We start from the raw sequence: 18,433 nt of genomic DNA on the forward strand, positions 1-18,433 counted from the left end.
TTATACATTTTGTTCAAGAAGCTTTATTCTATCAAACAGTAAAACATTTATATATATTTTTGTCACTAGGGTCTGTTTTGTATTTTTACCTCCAGGGTCAGTTTTGTATTTCTGCTGCTAGAGTCAGTTTTGTATTTTTGTCACTAGAGTCAGTTTTGTATTTTTGCAACTAGAGTCTGGAGTCAGTTTTTTAAAAATCACCTAGAGTGTGTTGTGTATTATCTTATTAACACTATCATATAAACAATAAGCATATTATATAACAATGATTCCATGTCCAATGTTTGGACGTAACCACCGCTTCACTGTGTATGAATACGAGAGTTTGAGAATATAACACGTGTGACGTAAACTCTATCATTGTCTTGTCGTTCTTTTATGTTTGTTATGTTGTCAATACATAACATATTGGCGACGAGGATGGTGGTTAGTCAGTAAGTACAGCCTAAATACACCCACCGATGTTGTAATTACAACAAGTCCTGAATTTTCGACAAATTACCCGTTCTTTGTGTGTGTGCAGTCAGCAATAGTTTCGACCGCATCACCGCCATTTTGAAGCCTGTGGTATTCTGTGATTTTCAAAAAAAAAAAAAAAAAAGAATGGCTGGACAAATAGGAAATATAGAGAACTTTAATGAGAATTTAGAAACATGGGAATCGTATTCCGAGAGGTTGGAACAATATTTAGTAGTAAACCGGGTACCAGACGAACGAAAAGTATCGGCACTCATTTCTTCGGTAGGTCCGACAACATACTCGCTACTGAGAGATTTGACATGTCCAGAAAAGCCAAGTACTAAAACTTACAATGAACTAGTAAGACTTCTTAGAAATCATCATTCACCTCCCCCAAATCTTATAACAGAAAGATGTCGTTTTCACTCAAGATTTCAAGAGGAGGGAGAGAGTGTATTAGAGTTTGTTGCTGCCTTGAGAAAGTTATCGGAACATTGTAATTTTGGAGAAACCTTAAGTGAGACCATAAGGGATAGACTTGTATGTGGCCTACGTAATACACACATTCAAAAAAGATTATTGTCACACAGTGATCCAGATTTAACTTTAAATCGAACAATTGAAATTAGTGTTGCCATGGAAACTGCCGGTAAAGACACTCTTGAGTTGCAAGCTAGATATGGAAGACCAGTTAAACAACCAGAGGAGTCTAATCAAGTAAATCGGTTTAATCAATCCGATACTAGACGGAGGCATAATAATCGCTCTACTACTAGTCAGAGTTTGCAGAGCAGACGTCAATCAGATGGTCAAAGAGAAACTCAGAAGCCCTGTTCTAGATGTCTAGGTATTAACCACAGTCAGGAAAATTGTCCTTACCTGGATACTAAATGTCTAAAGTGTCATAAGAAGGGTCACTTAGCCCGGGCTTGTCGAACAGGAAAATCGTCCAAGTACAGATTTAAAAATCACAGAAGAATGAACAATTTAGGGGAAGATAATTCTGACAGCGACTATATATCAAAGTTTGAAATATATACAGTGAAGAAAACTGTTGATGATATAATATGGATGAAGCCTAAAGTAAATGATATTCAGTTACCAATGGAACTAGATACAGGCTCAGCTGTTTCGGTCATGCCTAAGAGACAATTTGAAGAAACATTTCCTTCTGTGAAATTGGAAAACGTCGACATCAGTTTTAAAACTTATTCCGGTGAGAAAATTATTCCACTTGGAGTGGCGAAGGTTACCGTCAACTATGATGATCAGTGTTTTGACAATATGAATTTGTATGTCGTACCAAAAGGTAGCTCCCCATTGTTAGGACGCGAATGGTTAAGAAAACTTACCGTAGATTGGTCAAAACTTAGTTTACCTCTTAAAAAAATCCATACTGTGGAAACTGATAAAAAGAAGGTATCAGAAGAAATTAAAGCTATGACAGAAAAATACAAAGATATTTTTGATGACAGAACTGGAACAGTTAAAGGTATTAAAGCCAAGTTAACACTGAAGGAAGGATCGACACCAGTGTTTTGTAAAGCTAGGACTGTTGCCTTTGCCTTAAAACCAAAAGTTGATGCTGAATTAGATAGACTTGAAGCGGAGGGTACAATTACTAAAGTTTCACATAGTAATTGGGCTACACCCATAGTCCCTGTATTGAAGAAATCGGGTCAGGTTCGAATTTGTGGAGATTTTCGTATTACCGTTAATCCATGCTTGCAGATAGATGAATATCCTCTCCCAAACATCGATCACATATTTGCGAATCTAGGTGAGGGACAACACTTTTCAAAAATTGACCTCCGACAGGCATATCTACACTTAGAAGTTGACGAGGACTCTAAAGAGTACATAACCATCAACACACAAAAAGGACTGTATCGATACAACAAGTTAGCGTTTGGTATCGCGTCAGCACCTGCGATATGGCAGAGAACCATAGAGCAGGTTTTACTAGGCTTACCAGGAGTTCAATGTTTGCTAGACGACATGATTATTACAGGTAAAACAGATCAAGAACATTTAGCAAATTTAGAAGGTGTTTTAAAGAGACTAAGTGAATATGGGTTAAAAATCAATTTAAAGAAATGTGATTTTTTTAAAGATAGTATCACATTTTGTGGACATATTGTTGATAAACATGGACTTCATAAACAACCAGATAAAATCGAGGCCATGATAAATGCTCCAAGACCAAAGGATGTTCCGCAATTAAGAGCATTTTTAGGACTAGTAAATTACTATCGCAAGTTTTTGCCTGATTTAGCTACAATTTTGTCCCCACTTTTCCAGTTACTCAAGAAGGACAATTATTTTAAATGGACTAAATCTTGCCAAGTCTCATTTAATAGAATTAAGGAACTTGTAAGTTCAGAATGTGTTTTGACTCATTATGATCCTAAAAAGGAAATCAAGTTAGCCTGCGATGCTAGTTCCTATGGATTAGGAGCTGTAATATCTCATGTGATGTCTGACGGAAAAGAGCGACCCATCGCTTTCGCTTCAAGAACTCTAACAAAGGCAGAGACAAATTATTCTCATATTGATAAAGAAGCTTTGGGAATTATTTGGGGTATAAAGAAATTTCATTCGTACCTCTATGGTAGATCGTTCACCTTAGTGACTGATAACCAACCTCTATCATATATTTTCAATCCCAAAAAGGGAATCTCAGTAACTGCATCAGCACGTCTGCAGAGATATGCGATTATTCTTGCTGGTTACGATTACAAAATTGAATTTAGAAAGACGTCTAAACACGCCAATGCTGATTCATTATCACGTCTTCCATTAAAGGTAGAAGAGGAGACAGTTAGTACTGATATGGGTATAAATGCTTTAAATACAGCTCAAGTTGATTCGTTACCAGTTACTACATCTTCAGTACAACAGGAAACCAGAAGAGATCCTGTGATATCAACTGTTGTCCAGTACACCAATTATGGATGGCCGACCGAGAAATTTAATCAAGAACTAAATGCGTTCTATACAAGGAGACATGAGTTAACGGTTCATCAGGAATGTCTAATGTGGGGTCTCAGAGTAGTAATTCCCGCGAAATTACGTCAAGATGTTCTCGATCAAGTTCATGAAGGACACGTAGGTGTTGTGAAAATGAAGATGTTAGCCAGAAGTTATATTTGGTGGCCTGGTATTGATGGTGATATAGAAACATTAGCAAAACAATGTACTGGATGCCAGCAATCTCAACACATGCCAAAGTCAGCGCCTATTCACCCATGGGAATGGCCTTCCAAACCTTGGGAGAGGATTCATATCGATTTTGCAGGACCGTTTTTAGGATACATGTTTTTGATTATCGTCGACTCTCACTCAAAATGGCCTGAGGTAATCAAAATGACTACTGGGAATACATCTGCATCAAGCACTGTGGAAGTTTTAAGAACTGTGTTTGCAAGAAATGGATTGCCTTCCAGAATTGTCAGTGACAATGGGCCTCAATTCATTGCATCTGAGTTTGAACTATTTTGTAAATCAAATGGAATTAAGCACATCCGTTGTTCTCCGTATCACCCAGCCAGTAATGGATTGGCTGAGCGTTTTGTTCAATCATTCAAGCAAGCCATGTATTCTAGCAGACCAGAAAAAGGAACTATCCAGAAAAAGTTATCCAAGTTTCTATTGGCTTATAGGAACACACCACATTGTACAACCAACACTTCACCAGCTAAATTGTTTATGGGACGAGAGCTCAGAACAAAATTACAACTGATTAAACCGGACTTGTCTGCCTATGTCAAGTCTAAACAAGAAGATATGTGTAGATATCGTAAAAATCCACATCGTAGTTTTGAAAACGGTCAACATGTAGCAGTACGTGACTACAGAGGTTCCAACAAATGGGTACCCGGTGTAATTCGTAATCGCACTGGTCCGGTATCTTATCAAGTTGAAACAAATGAAAATGTTATCTGGAGACGTCATACAGATCAAATTCGAGATGCTAAGTTCAATGTTCCTCCTGATGAAAACATTCCATTAGATCCAGATTATATTCCAGATCCACCAGCGCATATTGCACCCCCAAATCAACTTGCAACATCTCCAGGAACATCGCGACAGACCACACCGATAAAACCCAAAAGTCCGCCCGCTCATCGTTATCCTGCAAGAACACGTTACAAACCAGCTAAATTTGATGATTATATCTGTGACTCTAAATAAACTGTGTTCTAAATTAAGGAGGGAGAAAGTGTTGTGTATTATCTTATTAACACTATCATATAAACAATAAGCATATTATATAACAATGATTCCATGTCCAATGTTTGGACGTAACCACCGCTTCACTGTGTATGAATACGAGAGTTTGAGAATATAACACGTGTGACGTAATTTCTATCATTGTCTTGTCGTTCTTTTATGTTTGTTATGTTGTCAATACATAACAGAGTGGGTTAAACTTTGCACCAAAACAGGCCTACTGATAAATTTTAGCGGACAACAAAATGGCGAAGGAAATGAAATGAAATGGGGTTTAACGTCCTACTGTTTTGCTCCGAACTGGGCTAATGAAGACGGGCATACGCCATACAGTGTGCTATGAGGGAAATTTTGCCCGGACAGCGGCACTACGGCCTACTCTTATATCGAATTCCAACTGTCAAGGGATCTTTTACGTGCACGCCAATGAGTACACAGGACCTTGGTTTTTCGTCCCATCCGAACGACTACACAGCTGTCCTTGTCAGCCCCTCCGTCCTGCATCACTGACAAGGGAGAACCACGCCGGAAAATCGGTATGAACTTTCTCGGCCAATGCAGGGATAAATGGCGAAGGGGTTTATTACATAGTGAAGATGTACATGTAGTAATCGATGAAATTTACATTTCACATATATGTACATGTATCTTTGTAGATACTGATTGCATTTCACATATATGTACATGTATCTTTGTAGATACTGATTGCAATTTAACCATTTTTGGTATGATATTCTTGCTATAATAGTTCCAAAATACATGATTCAAAATTAATATATTGAAAATTTAATTGAAATTACTTTATTCTGAGCAAAGTTATAACTGTTTGAAGTTTTGACAAGATGTGGCATAGATTACTTGTTAAACGAGACTCAGCCTCATGTTTCCATTTTTTAATTTAATCATTAAATGGCGATCCTATATCAATCCGATTAATTCTCTACCATCCCATGGTCTAGAGAATTGATTATAGGCTTGTCATGTGAATATATATCTAAACAATAAAGACCTGCAATAGGCAGATTTAGATCTTACATGATGAATCGTTAATATATTTATTATAGAGAATAAAATATGTATTCATAGCCTCAAGGTAAATATTAATAAGAAGTGACTAAGTACATCTTCCAATGGTCCCATTAAGAATAAAAGATCAATACTCTCAAGTCACCCCGAACTAAACTAACCCAAGGTTTTACTCACATTTCAACTTCAAAATTTGCAATTTAGATCACACCAATTTCAACTTACATGCATGTTCTCCGGGAAGATCAATTAATTTGTTGGAGAAAAATAATGTCAATAAAACGGCACTTGTTTGTTCTTCTCAAAAGCTTTTACATTCACATTTATAAGGTTTTTTTTTCATTAGACTCCAGTGTCTATTTATCAAGACTCTGATAAATAAATTTGATTTGATCTTATTTTAAATCTATTATCAATATATCTCTTCTGATATGTTATAATAATAATATGTCCATTTATATAAAGTGTGTGTTAGCTCACAAGGTCTGTCATTGACTTACCTGGTGTGACAAAAATGAGAGAGAGAGAGAGAGAGAGAGAGAGAGAGAGATGGGGTTTAACCTCCACTTGACACAAACTAGGTCATTTTGGGACAAACACATGGTTCAATCCTATTTTATTAATTCGCTTGCGGGTAGGGGGTCTTTAGCAGTGGGAGGAAACCGGAGGACCCGGAGAAAACCAACAGGTACAAGCGGGGAATCGAAACCACACCACTTGACTCAATGAAGTACATGTACATGTACCTTGTGATCTGTCATTCGGCCACTCATCCCCCCTCTTTATAGAGAGAGACTTTATTTTGATTAATATGTAACACTCCATCAAGTGAACATGTATTATATATAATAATGTAGACCTATAAATTACATATAGGTCTATACTGTTGACTAACTAGATCATTTATTTCATTTAAAACAAATAAAATGGGTTTCTATAGCCTCAAGGTACATTTTTACGACAAGCAATCTAGTACATTATAATAAATACGCAATCTTTTATAATAAAATAATCATACATATATAAATTACATTTACTCATACATTTATTGTCAATACAAGTGGAAGCCACGGTGGCTAAGTTGGTAAGACGCTGGCTCGCTAGCCTGGAGGTCGCGCGTTCGATCCCTGCATTGGCCGAGAATGTTCATCAGGGTTTTCCGGCGTGGTTTCCCCTTGTCAGTGGTGGTCTGTCATTCAGTCAACTGACGTGGTTTTGATTCCTTGGTTGTATGTGACAAGGAGTAGGGTTGCCTGTCCAACCCCTCGATCTTCTCCTTTCTACCTGTTACCTCCCACTGCTAAAGACCCCTACAGAGTATGTGCAAGCGAATTATTGAAAACCATATGTTAGTCCCAAAATGACCTACTTGTGTCGAGTGGATGTTAAACACCATTACTCTCTCTCAATAAAAGTGGTTTTCATATCCACAAATTTAAAGGAGCTAAATCCCTAACATTTGGGACCTAGAAATTGACGCAAGTGGGTCGCAACTCATATAAGACTGTAATATGAATGTATTTTTCTAATCGGTGGACATAGGAATGACCAAAAACAAGAACTTTGAGGACCATGATGATCAGTAAATCAGCATAAAAATATACACAAAATTAGAAAATTCTACTCACTGAATGAAGATCTAAATAATTTTTAAACAATTTTAAACAATGGATTTGCAATTAATAAAGATGTTTGACCATAAATAGTTACTGTGAAAAATTCCTTCCTTGTTCAGTGCGATAGAAAACCAAAAGACCTGTTTATAACTGAGCGGTAGTGAACTAGTTAAAAAAAAACGTTGATTGGATAAGTGGATAAGTACAAACCAATCATAATCACCCATTTGGGGAAACCATGCACCTAACACATGCTTTTTGACCTGAGTGTACTGAAGCCAGCTGTCTTTCTCAAGCTGGAACATTGTATCCCCATAAGCTAATAGTTACAATAATGTAGTATGTACTTTATTTAAAGTGAATGGTTAAAGAGATAGACTGGCCTATTGATAAAGTTTTCTCATCCTGCATCATAAACTATTTTATTTACATTAAAATATGTTATACATTCAATGGTTTCCGTTTTTACTCTAATTTCAAATCAGTTATGTTCCGCGAAATAAGCCAGCAGTCTCAATGGAATGCAAATTTCTAGCGCCTGGTTATTCCAGTCTACATATGCCGTTTGGTTTGGTGCAATATGTCTAGCCTCGTTCCTCGAGTCTCTTGTTAGAACTGGGGCTGAAACGCATTATGGTACACGATTCGTGTACCAATGGTAAAATGTTTATTTTGTCTTAAATATTGGATATCAGAAGCCCATCTTTTTCCGGTAAGATCACAGCATCAATTTTGATTTAAATTGACAAATAATTTGTGTTTTCAATGTTGAAGATTTTGGATGATATTGAGTTAGAGACTTAGCTACTTTAAGCTATAATATGTGGACAATACTTATCTTTAAACTACACAATAGTAGAAATCCAATGGTTTTCTATGATTCTCAACAGATTTGAACAGTTTTCCAACAATGGTTTGAAACTAAACATTAAATACAGAAACTACTGCTAAAACAGCACAACTAAATGATACCCAAGTGTTTTGAGTCTGTAGATTTAGGCCATCATAACATAATACTAAAATATAGATCTATAAATTACATATTGGTCTACATGTAGGTAAAGTATATCATAAAATATATTAATATAAGTACCAACTGTCAAGTCATTGATTTCTATGTATTTATAATCCTCAAGGAGTTTTACGCTTCAACTAGTGAAATAATAATATAGATATTTGATGTCAAGGTGGCCATTATATATTTTACACATACATAGGTTTTTGTTTGTAAATGTACAATTATAAATTCTGAAAGAAAAACTTTAAAAGTTTGTTTCTGGTTCATTTGACAGGTAAATCTGTCTGAGTGCCATACAATATCTTTAAATATCAAACAAAATTGCTCATATCAAATATCATACAAGTACATGTACCTATTAGAAACACCCTATATATATTTTTCAAAAAAAGAAACGCATAGCCCATTTTTTTTTATCATTAATGGCATAGTTGTTTCCATAAATCTTACTTGTTTTTAATGTCATTATGAAGTTTGTTTCTGGTTCATTTGACAGGTAAATCTGTCTGAGTGCCATACAATATCATTACATATCAAACAAAATTGCTCATATCAAATATCATACAAGTACATGTACCTATTAGAAACACTCTATATATATTCTTCAAAAAAAGAAACGCATAGCCCATTTTTTTTATCATTAATGGGATCGTTGTTTCCATAAATCTTACATGTACTTGTTTTTAATGTCATTATGTAAGGTTAAAAGAAATTTATGATTGGTTTTAAACGTAGGGACTCTAATTGTGTCAGCCTACGGTAAACCGGATTACAAGCCAGTTGTCCCGTTAGGTCGAAACAGTCAAATCCGACTTCAGTGGGTTCAGAAACACAAGAGTATGGCCACAGCAACACTGGAGAACAAAATTACCTCATTTGAGTTGTATGGACATTAAGCTCCATATCTCTTAATTTCTAGAAAGTCATACATAGTGCATATAGCCACTAATTATTAGATACAAAATATATAATACTTTCGTTCCCAAGGAACACATGTACTATGTAGAGTTGGCTAAAAATCCTTATGCTCAAGCCAATTATTGAAATAAAACTTTACCATGTGTTAGTCCCAAAATTACCTTATTTGTGTCATGTGGACATTAAGCTCCATTCCTCTTATACATGTAGTATACTTGTTCACATACATGTAGCCATTTATTATTAGACGCAAAATATATAATATTTTTTACACAAATCCTTGAACTACAGATAATCTATGACGTACACGTACGTAAACTTATGATAAATAATTTCACTGCCATGTGAAACAGTTAAACCGGTAATACTGACATTTTCAAACAAATTTGAGATCATAGTCAATGACTAAACCCATGTTTAAACAACACAAACTTTAAAGTTCAATTCAAAGGGGAAATGACTCATACATTTTCTTTTAAATAAAATGTACCATGGTCTGCAAATCTCTATCATCTCGATGGGTGTCCAACTTCGTGGGTTCTCTCTGGGTCCTCTGGTTCCTCCCACTGCTAAAGACCCCTATGCGCAAGCAAATTATTGAAATAAAATTGAACCATATGTTAGTCACGAAATGACCTAGTTTGTGTTGAGTGGACGTTAAACCCCATTTCTCTCTCTCTCTAATCATAGTATGAAAGATTAACATGACAGTCTCTCACTTGTAAATAATTGGGATCACTCACACATATAGCTTTATTTTCACACTTGGAATAAAAACTGCCATGTGCTTCATCCCATATGTGTGAAATAACTTTATTATAATAATGTCCATTTCAGTCATCAACTTAATTGTTTTATTACCCAGTGGGGTGTTAAGTATTTCACACCTTTACCTGGTGATGATATATCAACAATATACCACAGTCATTACTCCAATCAGGAAGCTACATGTAGGTATAACTAATTAACTAATGACAATGAGGAAGCAGACATTTGACAAATCTTATTATATTTAATCTTCTCTACTTTCACTTCCATGATTGTCTGTGATATCACCTCGGTGGAAGCGGACGTAAAATACAACTAACTAACTAACTAACACTTCCATGATGGGCAGGGCTGGGGTAATGGTAATGCCCTGATGATGGGTGGGGCTGGGGTAATGGTAATGGTCCTGATGATGGGCGGGGCTGGGGTAATGGTCCTGATGATGGGTGGGGCTGGGGTAATAGTAATGGTCCTGATGATGGGCAGGGCTGGGGTAATGGTCCTGGTGATGGATGGGGCTGGGGTAATGGTCCTGATAATGGACGTGGCAGGGGTAATGGTAATGACCCTAATGATGGATGGGGCTGGAGTAATGGTAATGGCCCTGATGATGGGCGGGGCTTCGGTAATGGTAATGGCTTAGATGATGGGTAGACAAATGAAAGGGTTAGGGGGATACCTGTATTTATGTATAATACCTTTCCTCTTTTTTAATGTACATGTATAATAATAAAAGGGTTAGGGGGATACCTATACTTACATGATTAATACATGTACCTTTCCTTTTTTTTAATGGATAATAATACATGTACATGTAAGTTATTTATATAACGCTGCTCTGAGGTACTGTCCATAAATACAATTGTAAAAAATGCCATTTTAACAATGATAAAACATTAATACACCGAGCACATAAAAACATAGCCACTCCTATGACGCTTATATATACATGTACACTGTACACATATTTGTGTTCCCCATACATGTATATATAATGTACTGTAGTGTTCCCAAACAGTAACCTTCTCACAGATACATGTATTGCACCAATAAAGAATGAAATGCACCTTAAAGAAGCTAAATCACTAATATTTGGGACCTGGAAATTGACACAAATGGGTCGCAATGCATATATTAATATAATTATTATAAATGTTTATAAACTGATTTACGTTCAATCGTTTCTCATTTTACTGTAATTTCTAATCAGTTATGTTCAGCAAAATACGCCAGAAGTCTCAATCGAATGGCAATCTCTAGCACCTGGTTATTCCAGTCTACACCGATAGTACATGTATTTATTGCACATGCTTTCAAGATAAGAATATGGCGTCACTGTTTGTTTCATATGACTTGTGGAGTATGTCTAGCCTCGTTCTTCAAGTCCCTTGTTACAAATGGCGATGATTTTGTCTTAAATATTGGATATCAGAAGCCTATCTTTTGCCGGTAAGATCGAAACATCAATGTTGATTTAAATTGACAAATAATTTGTGTTTTCAATGTTGTAGACTTTGGATGATATTGACTTAGCGACTTAGCTACTTTAAATTCCATTCCACCCTAACCAAGGTCACTTTAAGACTAACATATAGTATATTTCTTATTTCAATAATTCTAGTCGTACGGATGGAACAAAAAAACGAGGTCCCGTGTACACATTGGCATGCACATAAAAGATCCCTTGACATTTGGAATTCAATATAAGAGTAGGTCGTAGTGCCGCTGTCTGGGCAAAATTTCCCTCATAGCACACTGTATGGCGTATGTCTGTCTTCATTAGCCCAGTGCGGAGCAGAATAGTAGGACGTTAAACTCCATTTCATTTCATTTCTTTTAGAAGACACAAGAGGAAACCCCTGAGTTCACAGCAGGAAAACCTACGAGGTCAGGCATGTAACTCCACTCCTTGTTATATAAACCCATTATATTGAACCCATGACTTGCATAGATAACAGGCCCTGGTTTCACAAAACATTCTTTGTGTTTCTGGATCAAAGATATTTCTCATTATAAACAGTGATTGAATGTTGAGTAAATTCTTCACTGAAGCCTGAGAATGCTTTGTGAAGCCGTGGTCAAAGCTTATGATCAACAATGCACAAAATAGACAACACAGCCATAGATAACAGAACCGCTCACACAAATTAAAATAAACCATCATGCAAATCCCAAATGAAACAAGTGAATGTGGATACAATTTGTGATAGATAAAAATTATATGATTTGTGGTTTACTAGTAAAGTTGTAAAGAACTATCCAAAATGTCATTTAAATAGCCCTTTGTACACCACCTCACATATTTCAATCAATTTGTACACCACCTCACATATTTCAATCAATTTGTAAAAGAGAATGAGAAAAGGGGTTTAACTTCCACTCAACACAAACTAGGTCATTTCAGGACTAACATATATGGGTTTACGGGGCAGGACGATTTACCCAATACTGATCACATGTCTACCAAATGTACATGTATGTACTATTACATACATTTTGTATTACCTAATTTTTGAGAAAAACTAATATAATACTTCAATTTCATAGAAAAAAATTGAGTTAGACTTTTCCAGTTTATTGTAAAAATTTGGCCAATATCAAGGACTAATTCAATTTTTGTGGGGTATACAAATGTAGATGTAATTCAACCTCTGTGTTAGTTTTTAATAATAATGAGGTAGTATTGGTATTTGGTAGTATTTAGTTAGTATTGGGTAATTGGGGCCTGTTTCACGAAATTTTAACTAAGATAAAAATCCAAATTTTAGTAAGTGGATTGGATAATATTAGACTGATTGTAGTGCTTAGCCAATCAAACGTGAAGTATCTACTAAAATTTGGATTTTATCTTTAGTTAAAATTTTGTGAAACAGGACCCTGGTCCTGTCGAATCTGATTGTATCTACGTAAGCCTGTGGGCCTTAATGGGTGTGTGGCTCTTTTTTTTTTAACCTTGAAATAGACAAAAATGGTTCTAAAAGCACATATTAATCTGAATGTATGTAAAGTGATTTATGTTCTTTTTTTGAAAATAATATTGTAATTTCTAATCAATTATATTCGGTGAAATATATGTATGTGAACAGTTCAAAGTGAACGGCAGTCGTTTGTTTACGCCTGCTTAGTGCATTCTATACGTTTTTTCAATTATAAATTTTTTTGTTTGTGAATCAGCCTTTACTAATTATGTACTTCCACATTGTGAGTGAGAGAGAGATAGAGAGAGAGTGAGAGAGAGAGAGAGAGAGAGAGGGAGAGAGAGAGAGAGAGGGTTTAACGTCCACTCAACACAAAATAGATCATTTCGGGAAACCGGAGGACCCGGAACACAGCAAGACAACAACATCAGTATTGATTGAAATTGATCAATATTGATTTCCTTTAATTGTGTGTTATCTGTTTATTTGTATTAATATTCACAGGGTGACATGACACAACACTCTATTTTCTATTTTAATTTCACTGTGTCATACATGTATACATAGTATTACTAAATATACACCATGTAGATCAAGTAGCAAGACATGTCAACCATGACAAATTGTAAATAAATAAATAGCGTGTGAAAGAGACTTTATTTCATTGGCAACTCCTTCACGGATGTACACAGAATGTTACCGAATGAACACCCTGTTGTTATTGTGTGAATGATATCAACCTTAATTATACATTTCACCATATTTAAAACTGTAAACGAAACGTTTTGTATATATATATATATATTTAGCAGTGTAAATTCTAATGTATTTGAGAGAGAGAGAGAGAGAGAGAGAGAGAGAGTTTAACCTCCTGGTGACACAAACTTGGTTATTTTGGGGCTAACATATGGTTCAATTTTATTTCAATAATTCACTTGCGTACTGGTCTTTAGCAGTTGGAGGAAGAGGAAACCGGAGGACCCAGAGAAAACCCACAAGGTTGTCATGTACAACCGGGGAATCGAAACCACACCAGTGGCAGTTGGCTCAATGACAGACCTTATGATACAGCACACACGCTAACCATTCAGCCCATCCAACCCCCGCTATATATTTAGAAACATAAATTGTAATGTATTTGAATGATAGATGAAAACATATGCCACTAAAAAAATAACATTTTTTGCACACATCAAAAGATGTTTAATAATGAAATATATTACAATCAATCCTAAATACCACATGTACATTACGTATGGTTTTATGGTCGAGAGCCAGACATTAAGTAATATATTGATACTGCATGTGGCGTTACAGGGGCGGATCCAGAGGGTGGGTTCTGGGTATCGAAACCTCCCCCTGCTCTGAGTGCTCAGCTACATAAATTTTTTTGTAAATGAACACTTTTTATCAGAAAGGTTTCTCGGCCGTGTGCTTTATCCGTTATCGTCAGATGTGGGACAGGATGGGCACTCAAAGCATGAGATAGTGATATAGACATTATGTGATATCACAATTAATGCTTTGCATCAATAAAATTGAATCACAATGTCATCGTATTAATTCATTATAAAAATTGACGTCAAACGAGGTGTTGAATTTCTCTGTTTAAAAAGCTCAATGTGTATGTATATACACCAAAATGGTGATAGAGACCATGCAGGAGGGGGGGGGAGAGATACATTGTCTCAGGAACCTGGCAAACCCCCTCCTGCAAAAATTCCTGGATCCGCCCCTGCGTTAGCTCGAGTGTTGCTTCAATATATTACGCAATGTCTTTAGCTCGAGACCATTAAACAACTTAAAATACAGACACTATCCTGCACATGCTTTTCAATGAAATACGTCACACAAGTCCAATATTTCATCTAGTATAGATAATGTGTGATTGGCACATTGCCCTTATATTATTGGAAATAATGGTACGCCAACATCAAAGGATGAAGTCACATCTGTATTTTAATCTCATATCCCCTTAACACAACTATGTTACACAGTATGTTACATGGTATGTTCTATAAGTAATAACCAATTGTCCCTGTCTCTGTTCTCTGGTTTTTTTTATAGAAAACTAGAACAGTTTGTTTTAAAATAAACCATAGGAGACATTTGATAACCTTATCAATAGAAATGATATAAAGTCATATGCTGTAAAATAAAATATAAAAATTGGGTTTTTTTTAAAAGAAAACTAGGACACTTTGTTTTCAAATAAACCACAAAGGATATTTGATAACCTTATTAATGGAAATGATATAATAAAGGCATACAGAGTATGTTGTAAAATAAATTATAAAGATTGTTTTTTGTGTGAAAAATGCAGAAAAGTGTTCATTTGTCTACGATTTATCTGTGAATGCTAACAACTACACAATTGTCTTCGGATCACACCGTAACAAAGGAATAGTTAAATTGTTTGAATATGACACAGAAAGAAGCACATCTTTAAGTTAAAAATAGATGACAAAGATGTTTGAAAATCAGAAGGACATGGAGAGTGTGTAACACTGACAGTCAGGTCACACTCATCGCATGTGGCTAATACACTTCCTTAAGATAATTTCATTAAACAGTATTGTAAACAATGAATTGATTTTGAGATTACATGACATTTTACTACATAATATACACAAATTTTCAAAAATGGTTTATCTATTCAGGGGGGTTGGATGGTCGATTGGTTAGCACCTGCGCGCTGCATGTATCATAAGGTCTGTCAATGAGTCAACTGTGTTTTCTCTGGGTCCTCCGGTTTCCTGAAACTGCTATATGTTTCAATTTTATTTCAATAATTCACTTGCACGTATAGGGGTCTTTCGCAGTGGGAGGAAACTGGCTGGCCTGGAGAAAACACCAAGATTGGACATGCGACCCTACTCCTTGTCACGTAAGACCGGGGAAGCGTAACCACGCCAGCTGACTCAATGACAGGCCTAACGATTTCCGGGAATAAAATGATATCTACTGTCCTCATATTGTTAAAATGAAAGTGTTTCAAAACACAATTTAACTGAAATACTTTAAAGAAATTTGGAAGAAGAGAACTAAATGGAACATTTTGAGAAGATTGGTTTGCGTGTTTTTGAATCTGTTTAAAACACAGATCCTATTTTGTTTTGTTTTTTATAGTTCAAAATGTTGTTTTAATTGTCTGTACTACATACGTTGTAAGGATCTGGAAGAGTTGTTATATAACCTGTGTTCCGAATGATGTGAGGGATTGGCCAATGAAATGGTCTGTTACAGTGAGGTGCACGCAACTCTGGGTAACCCACTAGATACATCAATGCTGATTGGTTAAATAAATGTCTGACGCCATCGAAAGTATATAAAAAAACGAAAAGAAATATAGATCTGTATTATAATCAGATTGTCATCCATTTAAATACTGAAATATTAATTTTGGTTCGGCCGATTAATGGCCGCATTAACTCAGCGGTTAAATGTACAAGAAGACAGAAATAGTTCAACTGAAAACTAGGAGGCAGGCAACAGGACTGACAGACGATGGCCTTCAGTCAAGTTTTAAAATCCCTTCCGAGACTTATCCTTTTGCCATCCATGCCAATATTATAAGAACAATATATAATATTCATTGGCAAGGATATGACAACTTTTGAGCCTTTAAATCCTCATTGAAAAGTTTCCCAATCCTAGGCTAATGCATATTTTTATTTACCCAATAATGTTGTCCTGCAGTACTGAGTTTAATTAAAATATGTCTATATAAAAACATATGTAAATATGAAGACTGTTATAATAGAATTATTGATTAATAATAACACTAAGACCTTATAAGGCCAATGGTTTCGTTAAAAAAGGTCAATAAACGTCTTTATTATGCTGATTATAAACGCAATGTGAATTAATTCCTTTCAGTTAGTGACTTATTAATTAATTTGAGAGTAATATTCCATAGTTCACGTGAAATATTTCGATCACGTTCGGAGATGCCGACAACGCGGTCGCAATAACGGTTGATTGCGTGTCTTTAGTAACAGAAACGGTGGTTTACTCTTTTCAAGAACGTGGTATATTGCAAGTAATGCACGATTGTTGTCGCACCATTTATCATGAACTTTATTAAAGAGTCCATGATTACATATCAACATACGAACTGACTACTGTAGAGTAATTAGTAATCCGTGATTAGCAATCAAGACTTGTCAATACCTGACAACATATTGATTAGCCCTTCCAATCACCAACATACAGTTTTCATAAAGTATTGAACACATATCTTACCTCTATGCCAGAAGCACCAAAATGTTCCACCGCTAACTTCTCAAAATGGTCCACGGCAATTAATCCATCATCATCCTCGTCACAGACATTGAAAACAGTTTTTAATTTATCCAAGAATTCTTGATCATCCATAGCAAGGAAACACCCCGATATGTACAATAATTCCCCTGTCCGTTCCACCCACCGTACTCACGACTTGTCAGCCATAATACCGTTATCAACCTGATTGCTCATAGGTAAAACAGGACGCTGGACAAGACCGCGACCCAGAAAGTAGATCTAAAAAGAATCTAAGTTAAATATTTACACGGTTTCCGTTTCATGAGTGTTTATTTCCCGTAAAAGTAACACTTTTTATTATTTGTATCGTTTTACAGGTTTATTGGGTTATTAAGAACTATTAATAAACGCGCACCTTTGTCAATTACGCTGTACCTGGCGTAGTGATATCTGTCTTACGTGTGACAGTGGGACATGTGAAAAGTGCAAGTTTGAGTTTACTGTTAAACGGGTAGGTGTCTTCACTATCATCACACGGGATTAAAAAATAGAAAAGTAAACATTGTCACAGTTTTGAACGTTTCTTAGAAAAAACTAGCTTATATTGACTCAAGTAAAATAAATAATTCACGGATACATGTATTATTAAATTTGAGTAAAGCCGAAAGTATGTTTTGTTTTGATAAAAAAAAAGAAATTTTTTTTTGTGAAAATTTAAATTCAGACAAAATTAACATAGATGATAAACGATATAGGGTTTTATAATTCAAGTTTTACTTAAGGATATCTTAAATTTGCTCTCTTACAAAGATTGCCATTAGATGATTTTTTATTTTTATTATTATTTTTTTCAATAGTTTTTCCTAAAAAAAAATATCCTTAAATTTTTTTTATCATGACAGAGAGAGAGAGATGGGGTTTAGCATCGACTGACACAAACTAGGTCATTTTGGAACTAACATATGGTTCAATTTTATTTCAATAATTCTCTTGCGTGTAGGGGTCTTTAGCAGTGGGAGGAAACAGGAGGACCCAGAGAAAACCCACGAGGTTGGACAGGGGCCACCCTACTCCTTGTCACGTACAAGCAGGGAATCGAAACCACGCCACTTGACTCAATGACAGACTTTATGATACAGCGCACACACGCTAATCATTCAGTCATCCAACTCCCCAGAATTGAGAGAGAAATGTGGTTTAAAATCCACTCTTTACTATAAATAGGTCATTTC

General features: G+C 35.6%; 1 protein-coding gene across 9 annotated transcripts in view; it reads right to left on the minus strand.

Annotated features, from left to right (window-relative positions):
* LOC126812099 (rab11 family-interacting protein 4A) overlaps window positions 1-17,426 on the minus strand; it is an 82,362-nt gene extending 64,936 nt beyond the window's left edge. For all 9 annotated transcript variants that reach the window (XM_050538342.2, XM_050538341.2, XM_050538339.2 and 6 more), the window contains exon 1: window positions 17,202-17,426. In XM_050538342.2, the coding sequence (XP_050394299.1) occupies window positions 17,202-17,333 (132 nt within the window). In that variant the 5' untranslated portion in view covers window positions 17,334-17,426. The remainder of the gene's footprint in view (window positions 1-17,201) is intronic.
* Between the last annotated feature and the right edge of the window lie 1,007 nt (window positions 17,427-18,433).

Source organism: Patella vulgata, chromosome 2 (assembly GCF_932274485.2).
Source record: "Patella vulgata chromosome 2, xgPatVulg1.2, whole genome shotgun sequence".
In the NCBI taxonomy this organism is placed as follows: domain Eukaryota; kingdom Metazoa; phylum Mollusca; class Gastropoda; family Patellidae; genus Patella; species Patella vulgata.